This window comes from Schistocerca gregaria, chromosome 9, assembly GCF_023897955.1.
Source record: "Schistocerca gregaria isolate iqSchGreg1 chromosome 9, iqSchGreg1.2, whole genome shotgun sequence".
Lineage (NCBI taxonomy): Eukaryota > Metazoa > Arthropoda > Insecta > Orthoptera > Acrididae > Schistocerca > Schistocerca gregaria.
Window position 1 is genome coordinate 244,311,798 of NC_064928.1, and position 25,283 is coordinate 244,337,080.

General features: G+C 41.2%; 1 protein-coding gene across 7 annotated transcripts in view; it reads left to right on the forward strand.

The window, feature by feature from the left end:
- The first annotated feature begins 4,007 nt into the window (after positions 1-4,007).
- LOC126291847 (uncharacterized) overlaps positions 4,008-25,283 on the forward strand; it is a 109,308-nt gene continuing 88,032 nt past the window's right edge. For 2 of the 7 annotated variants that reach the window (XM_049985567.1, XM_049985571.1), the window contains exons 1-3: positions 4,683-4,755; positions 13,060-13,087; positions 16,572-16,705. In XM_049985567.1, coding sequence (XP_049841524.1) covers position 13,087; positions 16,572-16,705 — 135 coding nt within the window. In that variant the 5' untranslated portion in view covers positions 4,683-4,755; positions 13,060-13,086. Of the gene's footprint in view, positions 5,091-5,194; positions 5,358-13,059; positions 13,088-16,571; positions 16,706-25,283 lie in introns of those variants that run through there. The other 5 variants (XM_049985572.1, XM_049985569.1, XM_049985566.1 and 2 more) reach the window with 5 other exon arrangements.

Here is a 25,283-nt window from a genome sequence, read left to right on the forward strand (position 1 = left end):
TTTCAGTTGCAACTTCTGAAACAATGACCATGTTACCATTTCATTACATGCAGGCATAAACAACGTTTCTGCTGTTGTGTGTGGGTTTTTCGCTTTATGGTTAGCAGCTACCTTATAGCTAGCTTCCAGCACTTTTTGCATAAATCGTAACAATGTACTCATGAGCTTCATTTGTCTTTTATATTGATGAAAACAATGCAAACAGCCTTTAAATTTACTGGGAACTATAGCAGCATCATTGAATTTTTCACCACACACAACTCACTTCAGGATTGGGTATATTTTGTAACAACTTCAAAAAAAGTAAGATAAAACGTTATGACTACATTCCCTTTGCACTACTTTCTGTTTCTTTTGTCCAGGCTCCATGGTTTCACTAATTCCACTCGAGAATGGATCACGCCGTACAATGAACTTAAATACATTGAAAAAATAGTTTAGTATCGCTATAATAGAAAATACTGGTGGCAGTTACAAAATTCACACTGTCGCACAGCCAATCTGTGTTAGAACTGTACTGAAATACGCAAGCAATAGTACTGACTGGAATAACAACAATATTATTGAACTAAAATACTGTATTGTCATCTGACATTGTGTAATTCTTTTGGTGGTGCATGATAAGAGCAATGAAATTTAAGAAGTGGTGGCAAACTGGAACAATTATCAAAACAAGACAATAAAAATAATAAGAGAGGAACATTTTCTTTAATTCCCAGAATTTTAGGAGAAAGCACAGATAGCCAGCTGTACACGAAAGAAGTAGTGTTACAAAGTACTCTCAGTCTAGTGGGGAACCAGTGCAATGATGCAGGCGAGAATACCATTAACTGAAGGTAAGTAAAGTATAACAGCCATACTGAGTAGATAAATTGCATGTGAGTTCTATGAAAGTATAATAGTTACCAGCATATATTAAGGTGTTTATGAAAGAATAAACAACAGCCTACTTATTAAAGTGGAGGAAAATAGACAAATTTAAATTCTTTAAAAACATAAAAATGCGTGGTAAGTATAAATTCGAAGCTTCTTAATTTCTTACAATTCTTTGTAGCACACTTTCCCACTTTGTGGCGCAGGACACTGATATAAATCATGTGATGGAGTTTTAAGGCTTAATTAAAGAACTTACTGTTGAGAAACTTCTTCTACCTTATTGAAATGTATCTTTATACAGGGTGTTACAAAAAGGTACGGCCAAACTTTCAGGAAACATTCCTCACACACAAACAGAGAAGAGATGTTAAGTGAACATGTGTCCAGAAACTCTTAATTTCCATTTTAATTTCGTCAGTATGTAAACTACTTCCTCGATTCACCGCCAGTTGGCCCAATTGAAGGAAGGTAATGTTGACTTCGGTGCTTGTGTTGACATGCGACTCATTGCTCTATAGTACTAGCATCAAGCACGTCAGTACGTAGCATCAACAGGTTAGTGTTCATGACGAATGTGGTTTTGCAGTCAGTTGAATGTTTACAAATGCAGAGTTGGCAGATGCCCATTTGATGTATGGATTAATACGGGGCAATAACCATGGTGCAGTACGTTTATATCGAGACAGATTTCCAGAACGAAGGTGTCCCGACAGGAAGACGTTCGAAGGAATTGATCGGCGTCTTAGGGAGCATGGAACACTCCAGTGCTGGCCGGAGTGGCTGCGCCGTTATAGGCGCTACACTCTGAAGCCGAGCGACCGCTATGGTCGCAGGTTCGAATCCTGCCTCGGGCATGGATGTGTGTGATGTCCTTGGGTTAGTTAGGTTTAATTAGTTCTAAGTTCTAGGCGACTGATGACCTCAGAAGTAAAGTCGCATAGTGCTCAGAGCCATTTGAACCATTTGAACATTCCAGCCTATGACTCGCGACTGGGGAAGACCTAGAACGATGAGGACAGCTGCAATGGACGAGGCAATTCTTCGTGCAGTTGACGATAACCCTTATGTCAGTGTCAGAGAAGTTGGTGCTGTACAAGTTAACGTTGACCACGTCACTGTATGGAGAGTGCTACGGGAGAACCAGTTGTTTCCGTACAGCGTGTGCAGGCACTATCCGCAGCTGATTGGCCTCCACGGGCACACTTCTACGAATGGTTGATGCAACAATGTGTCAATCCTCATTTCAGTGCAAATGTTTTCTTTACACATGAGGCTTCATTCCAACGTGATCAAATTGTAAATTTTCACAATCAACATGTGTGGGCTGACGAGAATCTGCACGCAATTGTGCAATTACATCATCAACACAGATTTTCTGTGAATGTTTGGGCAGGCATTTCTGGTGATGTCTTGATTGGGCTCCATGTTCTTCCACCTACGCTCAATGTAGCACGTTATCATGATTTCATATGGGATACTCTACCTGTGCTGCTAGAACATGTGCCTTTACAAGTACCACACAACATGTGGATCATGCACAATGGAGCTCCTGCACATTTCGGTCGAAGTGTTCGTACACTACTTAACAACAGTTTCGGTGACTGGTGGATTGGTAGAGGCGGACCAATTCCATTGCCTCCACGCTCTCCTTACCTCAACCCTCTTGAATTTCATTTATGGGGGCATTTGAAAGGTCTTGTCTACACAACCCCGGTACCAAATGTAGAGACTCTTCGTGCTTGTATTGTGGATGGCTGTGATACAATACGCCATTCTCCAGGGCTGCATAAGCGCATCAGGGATTCCATGCGACGGAGGGTGGATGCATGTATCCTCGCTAACGGAGGACATTTTGAACATTTCCTGTAACAAAGTGTTGTGGTTGGCAGGAGAGCCAACCGTATGGTTAAAGGAGGCCGATATGCACGCGTTTTAGCTCACGCAGGCTGGCGTGAGGTCTGGAACATGACAAGGGGATTAGAAGTGAGAAAAACGTAGCTGGTGGAATACTTAACTTTAATCCATTAATGTCACAATATCAATAGTACGGATACTGGCGCCTTGCTAGGTCGTAGCAAATAACGTAGCTGAAGGCTATGCTAACTATCGTCTCGGCAAATGAGAGCGTAGAAGTCAGTGAACTATCGCTAGCAAAGTCGGCTGTACAACTCGGGCGAGTGCTAGGAAGTCTCTCTAGACCTGCCGTATGGCGGCGCTCGGTGTGCAATCACTGATAGTGGCGACATGCGGGTCCGACGTATACTACCGGACCGCGGCCGATTTAAAGGCTACCACCTAGCAAGTGTGGTGTCTGGCGGTGACACCACACAAAGTGTTTGAAGTCACGCTGGTACGTTCTGTTGCTGTGTGTTTCCATTCCATGATTAATGCGATTTGAAGAGAAGTAATAAAATGAGCTCTAACATGGAAAGGAAGTGTTTCTGGACACATGTCCACATAACATATTCTCTTTCTTTGTGTGTGAGGAATGTTTCCTGAAAGTTTGGCCGTACCTTTTTGTAAGACCCTGTATATAATTAAATTAAATGTACATTTTGACTTCTTTCTTCATCCTGAGGATCCATGGAATATGACTAATGTGATGCTATAAAACAAATAGTCCAAGTACAGAATTAGACTACATAGAAATAAAAAAATATATCTTTGCATTGTGCCCATTCTGAACATGACACTGACTATTTAAAAAAAGAGAATAGGAAATGTGAAATTACATCGAATTATGACGGACGTTTCACAAAGATATGGACTATTAATCCTAAAAAGACCACAGGGATCAATCCGCGAAAATGATGACTGTTATAACTAAAAAGAGGGAGCAACAATGAAAATAAAATGAGAACAGACAACTGTCAATGTGATGACAGAAAAGGGATGTTATGATGAGGGTGTTCCATATATAAACATTAAAAAGAAATTAATGTATGTTGATATGTCATTTAAAGTGCAGATTCATCATTGGCTAACGAAGTTCGATGATATGTTATCGACTTTATCCATATCAATTCCAATAATTTAATTTCAGTAAACTGATTGTATTTGATTAATGAGGGCTAGAATAAACTGCTGTGTGAAGCGATAATGAAATTGTTGAGGGCCATCGTTACTACGAGATTGTTTTAAGGAATATGTATATTTATATGTTCAGAGCAAGCCGTGTGCAGAAAATTGGTTAATTAACTGTCAAACAGTACAAGTTACAGCTTTGCTTGCTACTTATTTGCTTTGATTGTTAATAACAGCAAGAAAAATAAAATGGGACGTCGGAAATAGCAATATACTACCCCTAAAACTCACAAGTTTCTTAGCCTGACAGGAAAATGTCACGGAATGGGTGGAAAACATGAAGTGGTACCCTCTTGAGAATAGAAGTAAATTATTTAGAGGAAGATCACATACAAATGTTCAAGAACCAGAATTAAGTGAAGAATCTCGAAGCATTTTTCAGCTACCTACAAATAGCTCCTATAAGGGTCGCGAAGATAGAGCTAGGCTAATTATAGCACCCACAGAGGCATTGAAAATGTTATTTTTACGGCACCCCAAACGCTACTGGAATGGGAAGATACTTTAACATGTGGTACCATGTCAAGAACGTACTGCCATTCATTTCACAGTGGTTTTCTTAGTATAGGTGTAATAGGAACTTGTGGAATACTTTATCAGTTTTCACTCTATAAATGAACTAGATTCTGTCTGTAGCTATTAAATGCATCACTTTCTCAAGTAAGCTACGGTTCCCCTATAAAATATTATTTTCTCAAATAGAATCCATTTGTGATCTTAATTATCAAGCTTACGTCAGTTGCGTGGCAACACTGATAATTAACTCAGTGTTGCTAGCACCAGTTTTACTGTTTTGTAAGTAATTACGTTTAATTATTATTAAGGAAAATAATATGTAAGAACATGTGTATAGCCTTTGTACTACGTTGCAATCGAGATGGTTCTACTCCTATGTTACGTATTATCTCCTTGTGTATTGCAACTTTTTGTTTATTGATCTTTGAGTCTTGAAAAGAAAAATGACATTTGGCTATTCGAGCAGGTAGAATGGAAGTGGTTTTTAAGTTGTTTTGTGATTGTAGTACTCGTTTCGTTTTTTGTGGCCTTTCATGATGATATGTATGTTGGCGTTTGGTTTGGCTCTCAGTAGCGTGTGATCGTCTGGGAAAGTTTGATTCTAATCGTGCGAGGTAAGCATAATTGGTGTATATTGTTTTAACAGAATTTTTTTGGTATTGTGTATGTATATGTAAGCCTCCTCTTTCCAAAGGAGTGCAGAAACAACTACCATGTATCATTTTCTTTGTATCGATACGTGTGTCTGAAAATATTGCTGTGGTATAAATGTATTGTAAAGTTGATTTGTGGTATATCGATGTATAAGTGAAGTAAGAACTGGTCATCACCATTGTACAGTGGTCTTGAGCATCGTTGATGAGTAACAATCGTGTTGTGATGTAAGAGTTATGGAAATTAGTATTGATGAATAAAGATTTACCAGATCGTTAAATAAACGCTTCTCAAGTCATTTAGAAATTTCCTAGTTTTCTGCGTATCGCTGAGGAACACGTTCCTTAATGTGACGATAGCCCCAAAAACAGCCAGTGCTGCATAATTTTTTTGTAATTTTATAGAGAATTGCCGTCTCGTAACCTCTTAGATGATTTGCTAAAAACATTCTCATTTTCTCCATCAAATATTCTGCACTTGCCTTCAGCATAACATAAAATAAACAGGCAAATTTTAAAACTGTCAGCATAATCTTTAATCAGTTCCAATTTTTATTACTTCTATGGTGTCCATAACTCTTATTCGTTCTTTTTACTATAGAATTGTCTTCTAGAAGTCAAAGGGATGAATGTGATTAAAGTTGAAACGAAAGAAAACAAAAAGCATGAACTTATGCTTAAAGAGGAAGATTGTCATACAAGACAAAAATGGTGAATCCGTAGACAGCATAGCAAGCAAGAATGCATATTGGTGGGCAACTGAAATGAACACACACAGACACTGTCAAATAGAATACCAAAAAAGTATTACTTTAGGGTCCTCTTATCATTTTGTAACAACCAGTGCAAGGTGACATACTGTTTCTGTGTTCACTATGTACTTAGTAATGAAATTCATATCTGGAATTCAAATGTGCAAAACACTGACATAATTTTTAAATTGCTGTAATGTGTCATAAGAATAACCACTCCATATATAAATTCCTGAGATTATAGCACACCTGTGCATGGGTTACATTTGTCAAGTTTCGTTGCAGGTTATCAGTTATGTAAATTGCGAATATGTTGATTTTCTCAGGGAAAATGAAGAATATTTGTGAACCTACTAATATGTCACATCATGATGAGTTGTTGACATGAACCATGCAAAACGCTAAACTATACCAAATGACATAGCCAATATCCTTTTAAAAGTGATGCTCTACAAATGAATACCACCACTACTACTACTACTAGTGTCACTGTTGGTGCTGCTACGTCATTGTCTTTGGCTTATAGATCATCCCATTTGCTGCTCAATCCTCAGTTTCTTAATGGTTTGTGTGAAAAGTCCATGTCTCTATACCCATAAATCAAAATTGGTAACACACACTGACCATAACCATTGCTTCTGAAACAAATGAGAAGGTTAATTTAGTTTCATCGAAACAATTGTGCCTTTCTAACTCTGTTTATTTTATTTACTGTCAGATGACTTATATTCAGCTGCTTTAAAAACAATAAATCAACCAATTCTGTGATTTCATTGTTAAATTGTACTACTTTCTTGTCAGTGTATTGACTATACATTTTTTTAATGATTTATTTTCAGGAATAGAGGGTAATTTGCATTATTAAGCTCTTGAATGCACTACACTTATTGTATACATAACTGTATTAGAAGCAAGCAGCAAAATTTCATAAGCAAAATGTAGTTAATAGGCAGGAGTATGACAATGCAAGTGGGGTGCCTTCCTTCCTTACGACTTACAGGGTGAACATTAATAAAACTGACAAACTGCAGGTACGGATTCTTGGCTGGAAATTGAGGAAAGAAAGGTCCAATGAACATGTGCCTGGAAATGCATGATTGGCATGATAGATGAAATGCATCATTTCTTGATAGGGGGCTCTGAGGAATGAGGGTCCTCTGAATCACGTGCTGTCTGTAGCCCACAGATATGACTGTACAGATTGTTGATGCCAGTTCTGGCAAAGGTTGCTTTTTTGTAAAGAGAACTGATGACAGAAACCCCATAATTGTGATGGTCTGGTGCAAAAACCATTGACAAAATCCTTTCCGTATATGGAAAATTGCTTCTGATAATCCTGGCACTAATTGCAGTTGATATGGATTGTAGCAGTTGTCATGGAGGATAGATATAATTGTACTTTGGCTTGCATCATGTTGCCAGGCCACTCGCATGGAGTTTGTACTAGGGTTCCTCCTGTAAAAGAAAGGAGCCAGTGTCACGTAAATGCCCGAAAAGGGCTTGGAATGTTCTTTGATGTGGCTGCTGTCTGTGAGGGTAGTACTTTTTTTTGTATAGCTGTGCTGTCTCTTTACCATTTCCATTTGCTTGGCCATACACAAACAGCATCTCATCTTGTTCCTGACATGAATACCGGACCATTCTGCTGCTTAGAGTGCGCTGTGTCTATCATTCAATCTGGAACACACAAGGAACACACGGCACTTGGTAAGAGGAACTTTCATTCGTTAGCGCCATCTACCATTGCAGTGTTGCATTTTCGGACACTTGCTTATAGGATTTTTTTTCCGCCATTTTCAGTGAGGAATCCATTCCTGCAGTTTGTTGGTTTTATTAATGTCCATCTTTTATATACTGGTCCATACTTTCCCTTTTCAATGTATATAGCATGACCAGTTTTTATTTACTTGAGAAACTTGTGCTCACATGTTGTCTCTTTTATGTCTGATTTGCAGAATGGAGACAGACTTCTTGATAGTCAGAAAACTGTGGATGGAACCATTGATAATTCTCACAGTTGTTTGATTTTTTCCTTCTTATGTCATTGTTACTATTGACAATAAATAGATATACATTTTATTTATTTTTTCTGGGAGAGCAAAGCACGTGTTACATGTTGTTGTTGTGGTTTTCAGTCCTGAGACTGGTTCGATGCAGCTCTCCATGCTACTCTGTCCTGTGCAAGCTTCTTCATCTCTCAGTACCTACTGCAACCTACATACTTCTGAATCTGTTTAGTGTATTCGTGATGCCTCAGAACATGTCCTACCAATCGATCCCTTCTTGTAGTCAAGTTTTGCCACAAACATCTCTTCTCCCCAATCCTATTCAATACCTCCTCATTAGTTATATGACCTACCCATCTAATCTTCAGCATTCTTCTGTAGTGCATAATTTGTGTTACATGTAGTGTTGTTTACACTGATACATTCAATATTTGCTGTTCTGCGAAAATATTTAGCAGAGAGCTCTCTCTCTCTCATTATACTGTTCCATGGATCATTTTGCGCGATAGAGCATCATGTTATGGAATGATTCATTGTACATTCACGTCACAAATTAATTTGTGCATATTGTCACATTCTGAACAATTCCAATATTTTTATTTCTTACCCACCACATCTTAAGTGTGCACCCCTTTTTTGTGCTAAAGACAACCTTGATGTGGAGTTATGAGTGTAATTTTTTTTCTGGTATTGTAATGATGTATATCGTTGTTTCGTTTGAGCTGTAGTGGATTATCGACGACAAACTTTGTGAGGGAATAAATCCACTGCAAAGTGATAGTTGGAATGCCCAACTCCTTAAACAGATGTCTACAAGATGATCGTGAGTGAGCACCATATATTCTTAAAGCACATTTATGTGCAATGAAGAGTCTACCTTTAAGATGAGATACCACGTAACCATTATTCCTTATGACATTATTGGATGAAAATATACAAGTTGTCAACTTGTTGATTTCTCTCTCCCAAGATTTACAATGATTATTAGTGCAAATTTGGTTGAACTAAGTTGTTTCGTAATTTCAAAAATGTGGTTTATCAAGTTTAACTTCTATTTGATATAGACTGCGTGGATTTTGAAGTTTCTGCCCTACTTATTATTTCCTCACCATGTGTTACACTTATCATTGTTGTAGTACCCCTAGATGTGTCTAAACTGAATAGGTTGTCACTATTTCAAATCGAGGGTGAGACCATAACAGCACTAGTGTCATCTGCAAGAACTAGTTCTGCTTGTTCTATATTAGACGGAAGATTGTTTACATATGAGGAACAATAGTGGATCTAAGACTTTGCTTTGGTGGAATGCTATACATGATTCCTTCACAGTCAAAATTACATCCCTTGACTGTGTTGGTTGACTTACTGATCTCAACTTCTGCATTCTTTTGGTTAGGTATGACATCATCCATTCATTGGTTTGCTACACCATCAGTCCCATAAAACTTCAAATTACGTAGGAGAATACTGTGATTCACACAGTCAAATGCCTTGGACAGGTCACAGAAATTACCAGTTGGTGCTGTCTTATTATTTAAGGTGTTACAATCTGAGTGAACATGTAAATGGCATTCTCAGTAGAGCAACGCTTCCGAAACCCAAGCTGTGATTTGTTGAGGTTATTACTGTTGCTTCGGTGAGATACTATTCTAGAGTACACCACCTTCTCAAAAATTTTGGAATATGATGCAAGTAGTGAAACAGATAGGTAATTGTTGATGTCTCTCTAATCACTTTTCTTAAAGAGGTGTTTACCAGTGGCATGTTTCAGTCCCCTCAGGAGGCTTGCCACTCTTTGGCGAGTTCGTGCTTGGCCACTACAGCATCCCAGCCTTTGCAGCATCTTTCTTGTTCTGTGCTGCATGTTTGTCCTCTAGCTATTCTTTTTTCCCTCTCTTGTGGAACATCCCTGGGATGGTTTTGGAAATGTTCTGCATTTTCAGTAGCCGATTGCAGAACGGCCTCACTGTTTTTCGTACCGTTTTTCTTTCTTTGCTCTCCTTCTCCTCTCCTTCCTCCGCTTCGGCGTTTGAGGTTCCTTTTTTTCTTCATCCTCCTTGTGCACTCCTGAAGGCTAACCCATGCATTTGACATGTAACAGGTGACTATTTCCCAGCCCTGTGTCGTTAGGTAGGGTTCGCATGTACCCTCTTGTACAGGCCAGGCTCTGGGAAGGGTGATTGCCTGAGCTGCTACCTTTCCAAATTGCCGATTGGTCCCTCTGTCCCTCTGTCTGGTATTCGGCAGGTGTGACCTGAGGTGTGAGCAGTCACCTAAGGCATGTTCCCTCCCCCCCTCCCCGCTCCCTCTGAGCGGCCCCCCAGTTGGGAGGCTTTGGCTATCGAGGGGATTTTTTCACAATGAGCCAATCATCATCTTCACGGTCAACGTCTATTAAACCTACACGGAATGAGGCTAACGATTCAAAGACCCTCCCAGCTGCACCATGGTTTCTGGTGGCTTAACATACTGAAGACGGTCAGTCCTCCACTATGGTAAATCCGTAGGTGTTGATGCTGTTGCCAGCCCTATGAAATCCTGCTCTCATTCGCTCAATGGAGTTTGCTTTTGGAGACAACTTCTGATTCTCAAGCACAACTACTGCTTGCAGCTTTGTTACTCCGTTGCTATCGTGCTCGTCTTGAGGCCCCTCGAACACTGAATTCTTCCTGTGGTGTTATTTACACTAGGCTGCTTGATGGTCTGACCCAAGCAGAAATCCAAACATACCCCTCTGATCAGGGCGTCATTGCTTTCCATTAGGTGATGAAAAAGAGAGATTCATCCTTAGTGTCCACACCCACTCTTTTTCTTGCTTTAAATAGAGTGGTATTTCCATCAGAGATCAAAGCAGGCTATCAAGTTACCACAGTCCGACCATACATTCCGAGCCCAGTGTGCTGCTACCAGTGCTGTAATTGTAACGACATGCAAATATCTTGTTGACACCCAGCCAAATGTGTAACCTGTGGTAGAAGTGCTCACGAGGGCGATTGTCTTCCTCCTCCTACCCACTGTATGAATTACAATGGTGACCATGCCACTTCTTCCCAAGATTGTCCCATATATACCGTGTCCCATATATATTGATGAACAGGCAGTCCAGGAAATCTGGGCGAAGGAGAAAGTGGCTTACTTGGTCACTCGCAAGTTGTGCACTGTAGAATGTTTGTCCCCTTTTTAGTGTCAGGTCAAAGCAAGGTTTGTGATTTCAATATTTTCTCATAATTGAGAGAACCGACATTGAAAAGACTCCTCCACCTTGTAATTGGGATATGAGACTGGTGTAATAACCTCACACTTTAAGAAGAATGTAACAGTTCAAATTCTAAAGAAGAGCTTTTCAAATATTACCAAACCGTTATGTTAATAAGTGCACCTCCATAACTAAGTGTCTGACTGCTACTGAGAAGGGCGTCTGACAGGATTATTTCATATATTTTTTGATCTGAAAATAGAATAAATATTGGAAAGTAATTAAAGTTCAGGATTTGTCAGCGACTTTATAGTTTCGTCACAGTTGGCAGAGTCTTGGAAGATCAGTCATGGCGATTGTGCTGGTGGTGGTGGTGGTGGTGGTGGTGGTGGTGGTGGTCGTGGTATCATCTTGAAAACACATCAGAAGATGATAGTCAACAAATGTAAAAATGCACTACAGGAGTGTAATCAAATTAAGTCAGGTGGTCGTGTGGGGAAATGGGTTAGGAATTGAGTCTGAAGGCAGCAAATGGAAGTGGTGGAAGTAAAGAGTGCACGAGAGGTAGATAGGCACGATTAACCCCCTAACCATGTGCAAGCAAAGGCGTAGTTTAATTTAGATCAGTCAAACAATGATAAAATAAACTTACTTTACGTGAGCTGAACCATTGTTTAACTGAACTTTCTTTGTATCACTCTGATGCTGCATACTGGTGTTATCCCACAGTAATGACAGTCGAAACGTTAAACAATGCAGTTGTGTCAGATCACAGCCAACAGCTTATTCGATTGCTATTTATCTCGTGTACAACTACCACGTTGTGGGACTGTGTAACTAGCTCAGAATCTTTATCATTTTCTTCTTTTTTTTTCTCAACAAGTGTACTGTTTATTTTGTATTACTGCTGATCACTTGCATGTGCGACAGCACAACTTTGCACTGTGTTAGGTACAGGCACGCAGTTGTAAAGTGACAACAGAATCATATGAGGCAATATTGTTTGCAGTTGGTGCACTTTATACGTGGATGCACCCGCTTGACGGTTGAGAAAAGATTCTGTGAAAGAGAGACCTGTTAACATCAGATATAAATTTGTAAGATGGAATTGTCAGTTTGCTTGTTGAGGGAAGAGTAGCAGGTGCAAATTTTAGAGGGAGACCAAGGCTTAAATACTGTGAGCAGGTTAAAGTGGAAGCAGGCTGCAGTAGTTACGTAGAGGTGAAGAAACTTGCACAGGATAGACTAGTGCGGAAAACAGCATCAGGCAAGTCTTCTAACTGAAGAGTACGTCACCAGTAATTGGTACAGGAGACCTCTGAAGAAATCACTATTACTGACAGACTCTGAAGGAAGAAAACTGTGAAAGAGAGGAACAGGAATGTTTCACTGTTCCATTACTAGTATTTGAGATGAACAGCACTAATTACTGTTAGTGGTTTGCAGAATCAGTTCAGTTCAACTCTCCTGCTCCTAATAACACAATTTAAGAAAATGAAGTACTTTTATTTCTTCCTGTAATGAAAGTATATTTTTGTGGCCAAAAATAAGTGATCTCCTTCAGAGACATCAAAATAATGGAAATCCAGGCTCACTGTCACACTCGGCACCCCTTCCAGACTTGCTTCTGTAGTGCCACTGTCTGTCTGTGACAGTCAGCTGGGTCTCTCAGTCAGTTCTTCCCTACTCTCGGCCAATCTGCTCTTATCTCTGTCTCTAATGACCATATCTTTAGCAGGGTGTGAATCATTAACCTTTCTTTCCATATGGGATATAATGTGTTACACAAAGTATCCTGCCCACAATCACCTTACAGATTATAACTTGAGTACAATATTACTGTGCTAGTGTACTGCTTCTATGCCATATGAAATAGTCGTAGTCACTTGGCTCCTGCGTCATTACTGTAGTGAATTAGTTACTTATGTACCTGATGTTTGAATTGTATTACTGAATGTGATTTTCTTTTTTTCCAGATAGAAGAGGAAGAACAGTTGATCACCAGTAAGTATTTTTTTTTGTTTTGTTAATTAGCAGTTTTAACTTGCAGTAATAACTAAAAATAAGTGTGCAGTTCATTCCAGAAGTTTGTTTAAACTGTGGAGAATCCTAACAAGCGTAACTCCTGATCACATACCCATCAGATTTAGTGGTAAAATGGGCCAGTGGAGAGCCCATTAAAATTGAACAAAGACTGTAAAAAAGAAGCAAAATAATCCGGAAAATTGTGATGCTATACATTAGTTGTAGAATATGAGTCATGTTGTAAGAATACATTACCATTGCAAGTAAATGTGGATGAATAGTGAGAGCAGGTGAGAGGACGCATAGACCTCTCACAGAAATGAAAACAACAAGTAAATGGGTGTGAACTACATTTTATGTTACAACAAAGGAATTCGAGAGTGAAAACTTCCAAAACAGAATGCAAGAGTTGTAACATGTAGCGCTTGTATAGAACAAATAGGAGATACATATGTCTGGAGGTACCTTCCTTACATCTCACTGTTGCGAACAGAGAGTATACCATCACACAGACACAAATATGAATACAGTGAACAGATATGTCAATGACCAGATGGACAGTCCATAATTTTGTGGGGAAAATATGGGGTATGAGAGAGACTTGAAGAGAGATCTCTCCCTTCACAATCCAACATCATGACCACATAACCAGGATGCCATGGCTTCATAAATTACTCGATGTTGCCTGTCTTGAGCTTGGACCATTCACTGTTTCTATTTTGCATCTTTTTTCACAGTTCGGTACACCACCTTCATGTTTTCGCGCTTGATCTGCGTTCAGTTTTTGATGGGTTATCCACAGACCATCTCACCACTAAATCTGAGGAGGGGCACGATGGAGTGTTTTCCTAGTAACTGCAATTAGTAATTGTATTTATTTATTTTTTCATATAGGGATGATCTTGCAAGGAAGCAGGATTTGTCATCATAATACAATGAAAATAAATTGCTCAAACTCCACACAGAAAAGTACAGAATACATACAGGGTGTTTCAAAAAAGACCGGTATATTTGAAACGGCAATACAAACTAAATGAGCAGCTATAGAAATACACCGTTTGTTGCAATATGCTTGGGACAGCAGTACATTTTCAGGCAGACAAACTTTCGAAATTACAGTAGTTACAATTGTCAACAACAGATGGCGCTGCAGTCTGGGAAACTCTATAGTACGATATTTTACACATATCCACCATGCGTAGCAATAATATGGCGTAGTCTCTGAATGAAATTACCCGAAACCTTTGACAATGTGTCTGGTGGAATGGCTTCACATGCAGATGAGATGTACTTCTTCAGCTGTTCAATTGTTTTTGGATTCTGGCGGTACACCTGGTCTTTCAAGTGTCCCCACAGAAAGAAGTCACAGGGGTTCATGTCTGGCGAATAGGGAGGCCAATCCATGCCGCCTCCTGCATGTTTCGGATAGCCCAAAGCAATCACACGATCATCGAAATATTCATTCAGGAAATTAAAGACGTCGGCCGTGCGATGTTGCCGGGCACCATCTTGCATAAACCACTAAGTGTTCGCAGTGTCGTCTAAGGCAGTTTGTACCACCACAAATTCACGAAGAATGTCCAGATAGTGTGATGCAGTAATCGTTTCGGATCTGAAAAATGGGCCAATGATTCCTTTGGAAGAAATGGCGGCCCAGACCAGTACTTTTTGAGGAGGCAGGGACGATGGGACTGCAACATGGGGCTTTTCGGTTCCCCATATGCGCCAGTTCTGTTTATTGACGAAGCCATCCAGGTAAAAACAAGCTTCGTCAGTAAACCAAATGCTGCCCACATGCATATCACCGTCATCAATCCTGTGCACTATATCGTTAGCGAATGTCTCTCGTGCAGCAATGGTAGCGGCGCTGAGGGGTTGCCGCGTTTGAATTTTGTATGGATAGAGGTGTAAACTCTGGCGCATGAGACGATACGTGGACGTTGGCGTCATTTGGACCGCAGCTGCAACATGGCGAACGGAAACCCAAGGCCGCTGTTGGATCACCTGCTGCACTAGCTGCGCGTTGCCCTCTGTGGTTGCCGTACGTGGTCGCCCTACCTTTCCAGCACATTCATCCGTCATGTTCCCAGTCTGTTGAAATTTTTCAAACAGATCCTTTATTGTATCGCTTTTCGGTCCTTTGGTTACATTAAACCTCCGTTGAAAACTTCGTCTTGTTGCAACAACACTGCGTTCTAGGCGGTGGAATTCCAACACCAGAAAAATCCTCTGTTCTAAGGAATAAACTATGTTGTCCACAGCACACTTGCACGTTGTGGACAGCACATGCTTACAGCAGAAAGACGACGTACAGAATGGCGCACCCACAGACTGCGTTGTCTTCTATATCTTTCACATCACTTGCAGCGCCATCTGTTGTTGAAAATTGTAACTACTGTAATTTCTAAAGTTTGTCCGCGTGAAAATGTACTCTTGTGCCAAGCATATTGCAACAAACGGTGTATTTCTATCGCTGCTCGTTTAGTTTTTATTGCCGTTTCAAATATACCGGTCATTTTTGAAACACCCTGTAAGTGTGCTGTTATGTGGATAGGACAGGTGGATGGCCATGACCTTGATGAAGGAACCATCCTGGCATTTGCCTTCAGATGATTTGGGAAAGCCAAGGAAGCCTAATTCAGGATGGTTGGACAGAGCAAACTCTCATCTCCCTGAATATGACTTGACAATTGCATTTCTTCATTTGGACAGTCCCTGTTGTAGAACATTCTTAGATACACACAAAATGTCTTCCAGATAACTTATAATATAAAATATAGTTTTGCACTTCACCACTGCACACACTAAGGGCAGTTACCGCTAACTCCTGGACAACAAACGTGCTGCTGTGCTCTTTTCATCAACTCCAGAGATTTTTCAGAAAATTGGTGTGGAGGCCTGTAGATGTGTAACTGTGCCTTGTGTGCGTCTTCACATTATCCTCTCGATCCTTGTCATCTTCTGTGAAGTCACCCTCTCCAAAAGGTGAGAAGAATGACACTCGTCAAAAACTTTACCGAAAGGAGACGAGGGACACTTATCGAAACGTCGTAGAATTTGAACACAGAGAATATTTTGTCATACCGTATTACTGTTCTACAATAATATTTATTTTATATTTGGTTTCTATGGGCTATTGTTAAACAACTTTATACTGGACAGACAATCTGCCATTATCATGGAGAGCCAGCTGTACAAAGACTGTACTTTCCAAGCATATGGGAAAATTTTTTGTGCAAATTTGTATTTGTCACATATCTTTGAAGACACATCTTTGTCCAGCTGGAAGCTTTCACTGTCCAGTTATAATCTGCCACAGTAGGCTGAAGTCAGCACTTTTTAAATTTCTACAACAGAACGTTGTGTCTTTGTGATTCTTTATGGACCCAGTTGTAATCTAATTTTTAAAGAAGAAAGCCTTTGCATTCCTACATTGCTGATATTCTGATCTCCTCTCTTCCAGTGTTGGAAGCAGAGGCACCACAAAGTTCGAGTACCGGAGAATCGCTATTGACTGAGAATGCCAGATTGGAGAACAAGGTGGCACAGCTCAGCAGGGAGAAGGAGGAGCTGCTGCGCAAGGTGGCCCACTACGAGGTACGTGAGTGAGTGGGGGGAGACACATTTTGTTAAAACCACAAAAAGAAGACTGCTGCGCAAGAGATATACGACACCACATACAGGCACCACATAAAATACCAATGTACAGGGTGTTTGAAAATGAATACACAGGTTTTAAGGCTTTGTAGCACGTATTACATTCACCTTACAATTATAAATAATACACCAAATGATTGAACACCGATCACACATCGAGTCAATAGGCTAATTGTTCTGAAACCTTAATCAATGTGTCAGAAGTAACTGTTGCGATAACACTATTTCTAAAGTCGGATAGATGGGCTGGTATCAGAGGCACATACACGTGATCGTGTGTGACCATGGAGGTCGTGCATAAAATGCTGTGTTACCCGGCCCCTTGTGTCGAATCCTCCAGTCGGATACAGCGTCGTTTAAGCAGTCGCCAGTGAGGCGGTGCACCATCTTGCTCCCAAATAAAGATGTGTTGTTCAGCTTCTTCCCATTGAGGCACGGGCCATAGCCGTAGCACGTCAAGATAAGAAAACATCAGTTACAGTCAACTCACTGACAAAAAGAAATGCACATAAACTTTCCGCGGGGATATTTCTTGGGGCTAAGTGTGAACGACTTACGCTCATTCGACACTTTTTTCAGTCACTCATTGTCATTCCATACTCTTCCCATGGCACACAGGAATACAGACAAAACTGTTGCTTTTTCATTTGGTGTATTATTTACAATTATAAGTTGAACGTAATAAATGCTACAATGCTTTAAAATCGGTATGTTCATTTTGAAAAGCCCTGTAAATATTTGCACTCGATAATGATGAACCATGGACCTTGCCGTTGGTGGGGAGGCTTGCGTGCCTCAGCGATACAGATGGCCGTACCGTAGGTGCAACCACAATGGAGGGGTATCTGTTGAGAGGCCAGACAAACGTGTGGTTCCTGAAGAGGGGCAGCAGCCTTTTCAGTAGTTGCAGGGGCAACAGTCTGGATGATTGACTGATCTGGCCTTGCAACATTAACCAAAACGGCCTTGCTGTGCTGGTACTGCGAACGGCTGAAAGCAAGGGGAAACTACAGCCGTAATTTTTCCCGAGGACATGCAGCTTTACTGTATGATTAAATGATGATGGCATCCTCTTGGGTAAAATATTCCGGAGGTAAAATAGTCCCCCATTCGGATCTCCGGGCGGGGACTACTCAGGAGGATGTCGTTATCAGGAGAAAGAAAACTGGCGTTCTACGGATCGGAGCGTGGAATGTCAGATCCCTTAATCGGGCAGGTAGGTTAGAAAATTTAAAAAGGGAAATGGATAGGTTAAAGTTAGATATAGTGGCAATTAGTGAAGTTCGGTGGCAGGAGGAATAAGACTTCTGGTCAGGTGACTACAGGGTTATAAACACAAAATCAAATAGGGGTAATGCAGGAGTAGGTTTAATAATGAATAGGAAAATAGGAATGCGGGTAAGCTACTACAAACAGCATAGTGAACGCATTATTGTGGCCAAGATAGATACGAAGCCCACACCTACTACAGTAAACAAGTTTATATGCCAACTAGCTCTGCAGATGATGAAGAAATTGAAGAAATGTACGATGAAATAAAAGAAATTATTCAGATAGTGAAGGGAGACGAAAATTTAATAGTAATGGGTGACTGGAATTTGAGTGTAGGAAAAGGAAGAGAAGGAAACATAGTAGGTGAATATGGATTGGGGCTAAGAAATGAAAGAGGAAGCCTCCTAGTAGAATTTTGCACAGAGCACAACTTAATCATAGCTAACACTTGGTTTAAGAATCATGAAAGAAGGTTGTATACGTGGAAGAACCCTGGAGATACTAAAAGGTATCAGATAGATTATATAATGGTAAGACAGAGATTTAGGAGCCAGGTTTTAAGTTGTAAGACATTTCCAGGGGCAGATGTGGACTCTGACCACAATCTATTGGTTATGACCTGTAGATTAAAACTGAAGAAACTGCAAAAATGTGGGAAATTAAGGAGATGGGACCTGGATAAACTGAAAGAACCAGAGGTTGTACAGAGTTTCAGGGAGAGCATAAGGGGTCAATTGACAGGAATAGGGGAAAGAAATACAGTAGAAGAAGAATGGGTAGCTCTGAGGGATGTAGTAGTGAAGGCAGCAGAGGATAAAGTAGGTACAAAGACGAGGGCTGCTAGAAATCCTTGGGTAACAGAAGAAATATTGAATTTAATTGATGAAAGGAGAAAATATAAAAATGCAGTAAATGAAGCAGGCAAAAAGGAATACAAACGTCTCAAAAATGAGATCGACAGGAAGTGCAAAATGGCTAAACAGGGATGGCTAGAGGACAAATGTAAGGATGTAGAAGCTTATCTCACTAGGGGTAAGATAGATACTGCCTACAGGAAAATTAAAGAGACCTTTGGAGAGAAGAGAACCACGTGTATGAATATCAAGAGCTCAGATGGAAACCCAGTTCTAAGCAAAGAAGGGAAGGCAGAAAGGTGGAAGGAGTATATAGAAGGTTTATACAAGGGCGATGTACTTGAGGACAATATTATGGAAATGGAAGAGGATGTAGATGAAAACGAAATGGGAGATACGATACTGCGTGAAGAGTTTGACAGAGCACTGAAAGACCTGAGTCGAAACAAGGCCCCCGGAGTAGACAACATTCCATTAGAACTACTGACGGCCTTGGGACAACCAGTCCTGAGAAAACTCTACCAGCTGGTGAGCAAGATGTATGAGACAGGCGAAATACCCTCCGACTTAAAGAAGAATATAATAATTCCAATCCCAAAGAAAGCAGGTGCTGACAGATGTGAAAATTACCGAACTATCAGTTTAATAAGCCACGGCTGCAAAATACTAACGCGAATTCTTTACAGATGAATGGAAAAACTGGTAGATGCAGACCTCGGGGAGGATCAGTTTGGATTCCGTCGAAATGTTGGAACACGTGAAGCAATACTGACCTTACGACTTATCTTAGAAGAAAGATTAAGAAAAGGCAAACCTACGTTTCTAGCATTTGTAGACTTAGAGAAAGCTTTTGACAATGTTGACTGGAATACTCTTTTTCAAATTCTAAAGGTGGCAGGGGTAAAATACAGGGAGCGAAAGGCTATTTATAATTTGTACAGAAACCAGATGGCAGTCATAAGAGTCGAGGGGCATGAAGGGGAAGCAGTGGTTGGGAAAGGAGTGAGACAGGGTTGTAGCCTCTCCCCGATGTTATTCAATCTGTATATTGAGCAAGCAGTAAAGGAAACAAAAGAAAAATTTGGAGTAGGTATTAAAATTCATCGAGACGAAGTAAAAACTTTGAGGTTCGCCGATGACATTGTAATTCTGTCAGAGACGGCAAAGGACTTGGAAGAGCATTTGAACGGAATGGACAGTGTCTTGAAAGGAGGATATAAGATGAACATTAACAAAAGCAAAACGAGGAGAATGGAATGTAGTCAAATTAAATTGGGTGATGCTGAGGGAATTAGATTAGGAAATGAGACACTTAAAGTAGTAAAGGAGTTTTGCTATTTAGGAAGTAAAATAACTGATGATGGTCGAAGTAGAGAGGATATAAAATGTAGACTGGCAATGGCAAGGAAAGCGTTTCTGAAGAAGAGAAATTTGTTAAAATCGAATATAGATTTATGTATCAGGAAGTCGTTTCTGAAAGTATTTGTTTGGAGTGTAGCCATGTATGGAAGTGAAACATGGACGATAACTAGTTTGGACAAGAAGAGAATAGAAGCTTTCGAAATGTGGTGCTACAGAAGAATACTGAAGATAAGGTGGATAGATCACGTAACTAATGAGGAGGTATTGAATAGGATTGGGGAGAAGAGAAGTTTGTGGCACAACTTGACTAGAAGAAGGGATCGGTTGGTAGGACATGTTTTGAGGCATCAAGGGATCACAAATTTAGCATTGGAGGGCAGCGTGGAGGGTAAAAATCGTAGAGGGAGACCGAGAGATGAGTACACTAAGCAGATTCAGAAGGATGTAGGTTGCAGTAGGTACTGGGAGATGAAGCAGCTTGCACAGGATAGAGTAGCATGGAGAGCTGCATCAAACCAGTCTCAGGACTGAAGACAACAACAACAACAATGATGACAAAATTCTCAAAATGCATTGTGCTCTGCATGAAAAATCTTAACTGGTGCAGCATTTTATTATTTAAATCATGAATGACACAGTTACAGTCTTCCAAAAAACACAGTTGTCATTAATGAAAAAAAATTATCTGCACAATTACTCTGCAATTCACAATTAAGCTCTTACCAGAGATTTGTATTACCACTTTCAGACTTCCTCCAGTGTTCCACCTTGAACAGCTTGTGGGGAAAATTAAAACCTAAACCTTTTCATGCAAGCTCTGATTTCTGTTATTTTTAAAACACTAATATCTCCGTATGTAGGTGGGCTCAAGAAAATATGTTTGCTTTCGGAAGAGAAAGTTGAAATATTTCGGTGCAACAAAAAATGCCATTGTTTTGATAACTGCCACCTCAACTCGCTCATTGTATCTGTGACACACTGTCCAATATTTCACTATAACGCCAAACGAGCTGCCCTTGTAAGGAGGCCACAGTGTACAGTAGTGCACCAAAAGAGGACACACACACACTCGGTGTAAGTGGTATGCATTTGTTGCATAATATAAAACGTTCTGCCAATAAAACAATCTCTGGTTTCCCTTCCCCACAACATTTTTTTATGTGATTATTCTAATTATAAGTTATTCTTAATTATAATCTGTAGGAATTTAATTGACTCGGCAGTCTTTAGATTTGTTCTTTGTTGTCTAACTGATATTAACAAAATATTTTTATATTGATTGACTGTTCCTTCGGTTCGTGGTAGAATATTTTATACATTGTGAATGAAAACACACATGACACTGGCATGATACTCTACAATATTAACTATTGATTTCACGAACCGGTTTTCGGCTGTTATCCTATCGTCAGATACAAAGGTAAATATGTGCGGCAGTAAAATTTTTGTAGGATCAAAGATATTTTAAATTGGTGCAGATAGACTATTTCCACTTCCAAAGGTGAAAATTGACAATGTTAGCTTTAGGAATAAATGCAGAGGAATTATTTAAGTGAGAATGCAATGTAAGATGGTTTTACTTAGATAAAATATGTTCTATATTAACTAATGAAATGTATTATGTCGCATCCATAAAGGAGGAAAGGTGAACTGCCTTGGAATAATGGAAATTCATTAACATATTTTTGTATCCCGCCTGGGAGGCGGCCTGTGGGTAAGGAATAGGAACAGGAGAAGGTACTAATCTCTTGGTACTGCAGATAGAGTTAAGGCACCTTTACTAGCGGATAACACTTGCAAACATATTACACAACTTGCAAGGTGGTGTGAAGTTGAAGCGAAGTGTCCTGGCTGGCTGCACCTGATGAAATGGGCTGAAGCGGTCGCGGAACTCGTAGACCTCGACAGCACCGACTAGAGGGCGCTGTCATCAGTGTCTCTCGTAGTGCCAACTTAGCAGAGCGGACCTACGCTGTGGCATTGTAGCTATCAATACCACATCCCTCACCCCCCCCCCCCCCCCCCCCCTGAAATGATGGACTGTCGTTGAGTATGGTTTCCGATGGTGGGTGGAGGGACCCAGGGGCGGTGCAGCTGAGGGGCAGACGATGGAACTGCCGGGACGTGCAGTCCACGCGCAACCCCGAATTGCTCGCGATGGGGCGACAAAAACGCCCCATGGAAAACCAGCCCAGGCTGCGTACCACCACTGGTTATGCTTCGATGAGGAGGTGGAGCAGCGACCTCCATGGACGGCGGTGGCGACAGGATGGCAGCCTCAGCGTCCATCGATTCTGGCACCACAGAGGAACGCAGCGGCGGTGGGAAGAGTTCGTCCGGAGCAGGCGACCGGACTGGCAGCGGCTAAGACCGGAGGCGCCGTCGATGGCGACATGGGCCGTGGCGGCAGAAGCCGCGAAGCCTCCAATTCTGCCGGAAAGCAACCAGTGGCAGAAAACTGAGGATGGCACAAACGAATCTGGTTCCGGTGTCACTTGACAGTGCCGGAGGGACCAGAAATGACAAATAAAGTGCAGCCAAGCTGGCGAATAATGCCCCCCTGCTCCCAGTGCTGCCTGCAAGAGAAAACGTGATAGAAGACCAAATCATGTGGCGCCAAGCCAGAACGATGCGAAGCAGCGTGAGCATGCAGCGGTGGGTGCAATAGCTGCAGGGGCAACCGATGGGCGCGTCCGTGTAGCAAGTCCGCTGGGGAATGGGTGCCGCCCAGCTGAGAGTGATAGGAAGCAAGGAAAGTCCAGAGCGCATGCTCGTGAGAGTGTGTGGCACAGTGTGTGGCACTTGCGACTTAAACGTATGCACAAGGCGTTCAGCCTCGCCGTTTGACTGGAGGTGGAACGGGGCTGAAGTCAGATGGTGAATTCCATTAGCAGCACAGAACGCTTCAAGCTCTGAGGACACAAATTGGCAGCCGTTTTTGGAGACAATAACTTCAGGAAGCCTCTCAATGCAAAAAATAGATATCAAAGTCCGAATAGTGCTGGCAGAGGTAGTAGAGGACATAGGTACAACAAAAGGAAAGTTGCTGTATGCATCAATAACTATCAACCAGTGGGTGTCCCAGAAAGGACCCGCAAAATCAGTATGAATGTGCTGCCAAGGCGCAGCAGGAGTTGGCCACGCAGAGAAGCGCTGGAGGAGAGCAGATTGATGCTCCGCGCAAGATCGACAGATAGCAAGCAAATTCTCAATTTGTTTATCAATGCTGACCCAAGTGCAGTGACGACACGCCAATTGCTTCGTCTGCACTATACCCCAATGACCAGCGTGCAGCAATCGGAAGATTTCCGGCTGCAATGAACGAGGTACAACCACACGAGACTGATCATTGTCATTTCGTACCAAGATAACACTGTGGTGTACAGACAATTTGTGACGTTGCGCAAAGTAATGTCGAATGAGTGGATCTCAAATCTGCATAGCAGATGGAGGCCATTGAGTACGAATATATTGCGAAAGAGTCTGCAAAGAAGCATCGGTGGCAGTTGCGGCAGCAAAGTTACGAATATCCACTGGTAAACCATCAGCTAAATCCTTATCTTGTGTATCAATAAACATACAGGACATTTCAGAAGAATCAAACACTTCGTCAGAACCGATAGGCAGACGAGACAGAGCATCAGCATTGCCATGCTGGGCCGTAATCCGAAACAAGATTTTGTAATTGTAGTTTGACAAAAACAAAGATCAAAGTTACAACTTTTGTGCAGTACGGGCTGGAACTGGCTTTGATGGGTGGAACGATGACGTGAAAGGCTTATGGTCATGGTCGGTAACCAAATAGAACTTCCGAGCGTACAAAAAATCATATAGTCACTCCATATACAATAGCTAAAGCTTTCTTCTCGATTTGAGAATAATTTTGCTGTGCAGACTTGAGCAATTTAGACACAAAAGCGATCGGGCAATTGACAGAATTAATGCGGTGCGAGACAACCGCGCCAATGCCGTTAGAAAATGCATCGACAGTCAAAACAACTGGTTTGGAGGGATCGAAAGGAATTAAACAGCGATCACTCAACAAAGCATATTTGAGCTTGTGGAAAGCAGCGTCACATTCCGAAGACCAGACAAAAGGAACGTTCTTATGCCGAAGGCGATGCAAAGGCGCTGCAATCTGCGCTGTATGTGGTATAAACCGGATATAATAACTGATTTTGCCTGACACAGAGTGAAGTTCTTTAAAGTTCCTAGGTGCTGGCAAGTCTCTTACCACACTGGGTGTGAGGGTGAGGGGTGGATACCCTGTCCATTAATCATATGTCCTAAATACTGAATCTCAATTTGAAAAAAAAAAAAAAAAATGCACTTGTCCCTGTTACTTTTTAGTCCTGCCTGCAAAAGTACAGTGAACAAGGCACGCAAATTCTGCAAATGTTTGGCAGGGGTGCGACCTGATACAACTATATTACTATATCGTCGAGATGATGGTACAACCAAGGACAGTGGCACACAACTGCTGCAAATAAAACTGAAAAATAGCAAGAGCCGAAACAAAACCGAATGGAAGGCGGCGAAACTTGAACAAGCCAAGGTCGGTGTTGATCACAAAATAGCGCTGCGACTGTTAGTCGAGCAGTATCTGAAAGTATGCGTCCTGTAAGTCAATTGTGGAAAAGACTTTTCCCACACCAAGTTTATCAAAAATGTCTTCAGGACGCGGTAAGGGAAACGCAGCTACCACAGTCTAGGGATTTACTGTAGACTTAGTCAGCACAAACACGGAGACGACCATTTGGTTTTTTCACACACACGAAAGGCGGAGCCTATTGTGAAACAGAAGCAGGTTCAATGACACCACTGTCTTGCAAATGGGTACGTTCAGCAGCTACGGCGTCGCGCAGTGCGTGCGCGCTGGAAAATATGCATGGCATTATCTTTAACTACAACATGCGCTGCAAAGTCTGTGGCACAACCAAGTCCATCAGAAAAGAGTTCAGCAAAATCATCGCACAGTGCAGCAACACTGTCAGCATGGTCACTGGTGTTGATGCAAAGTACATTGTCCT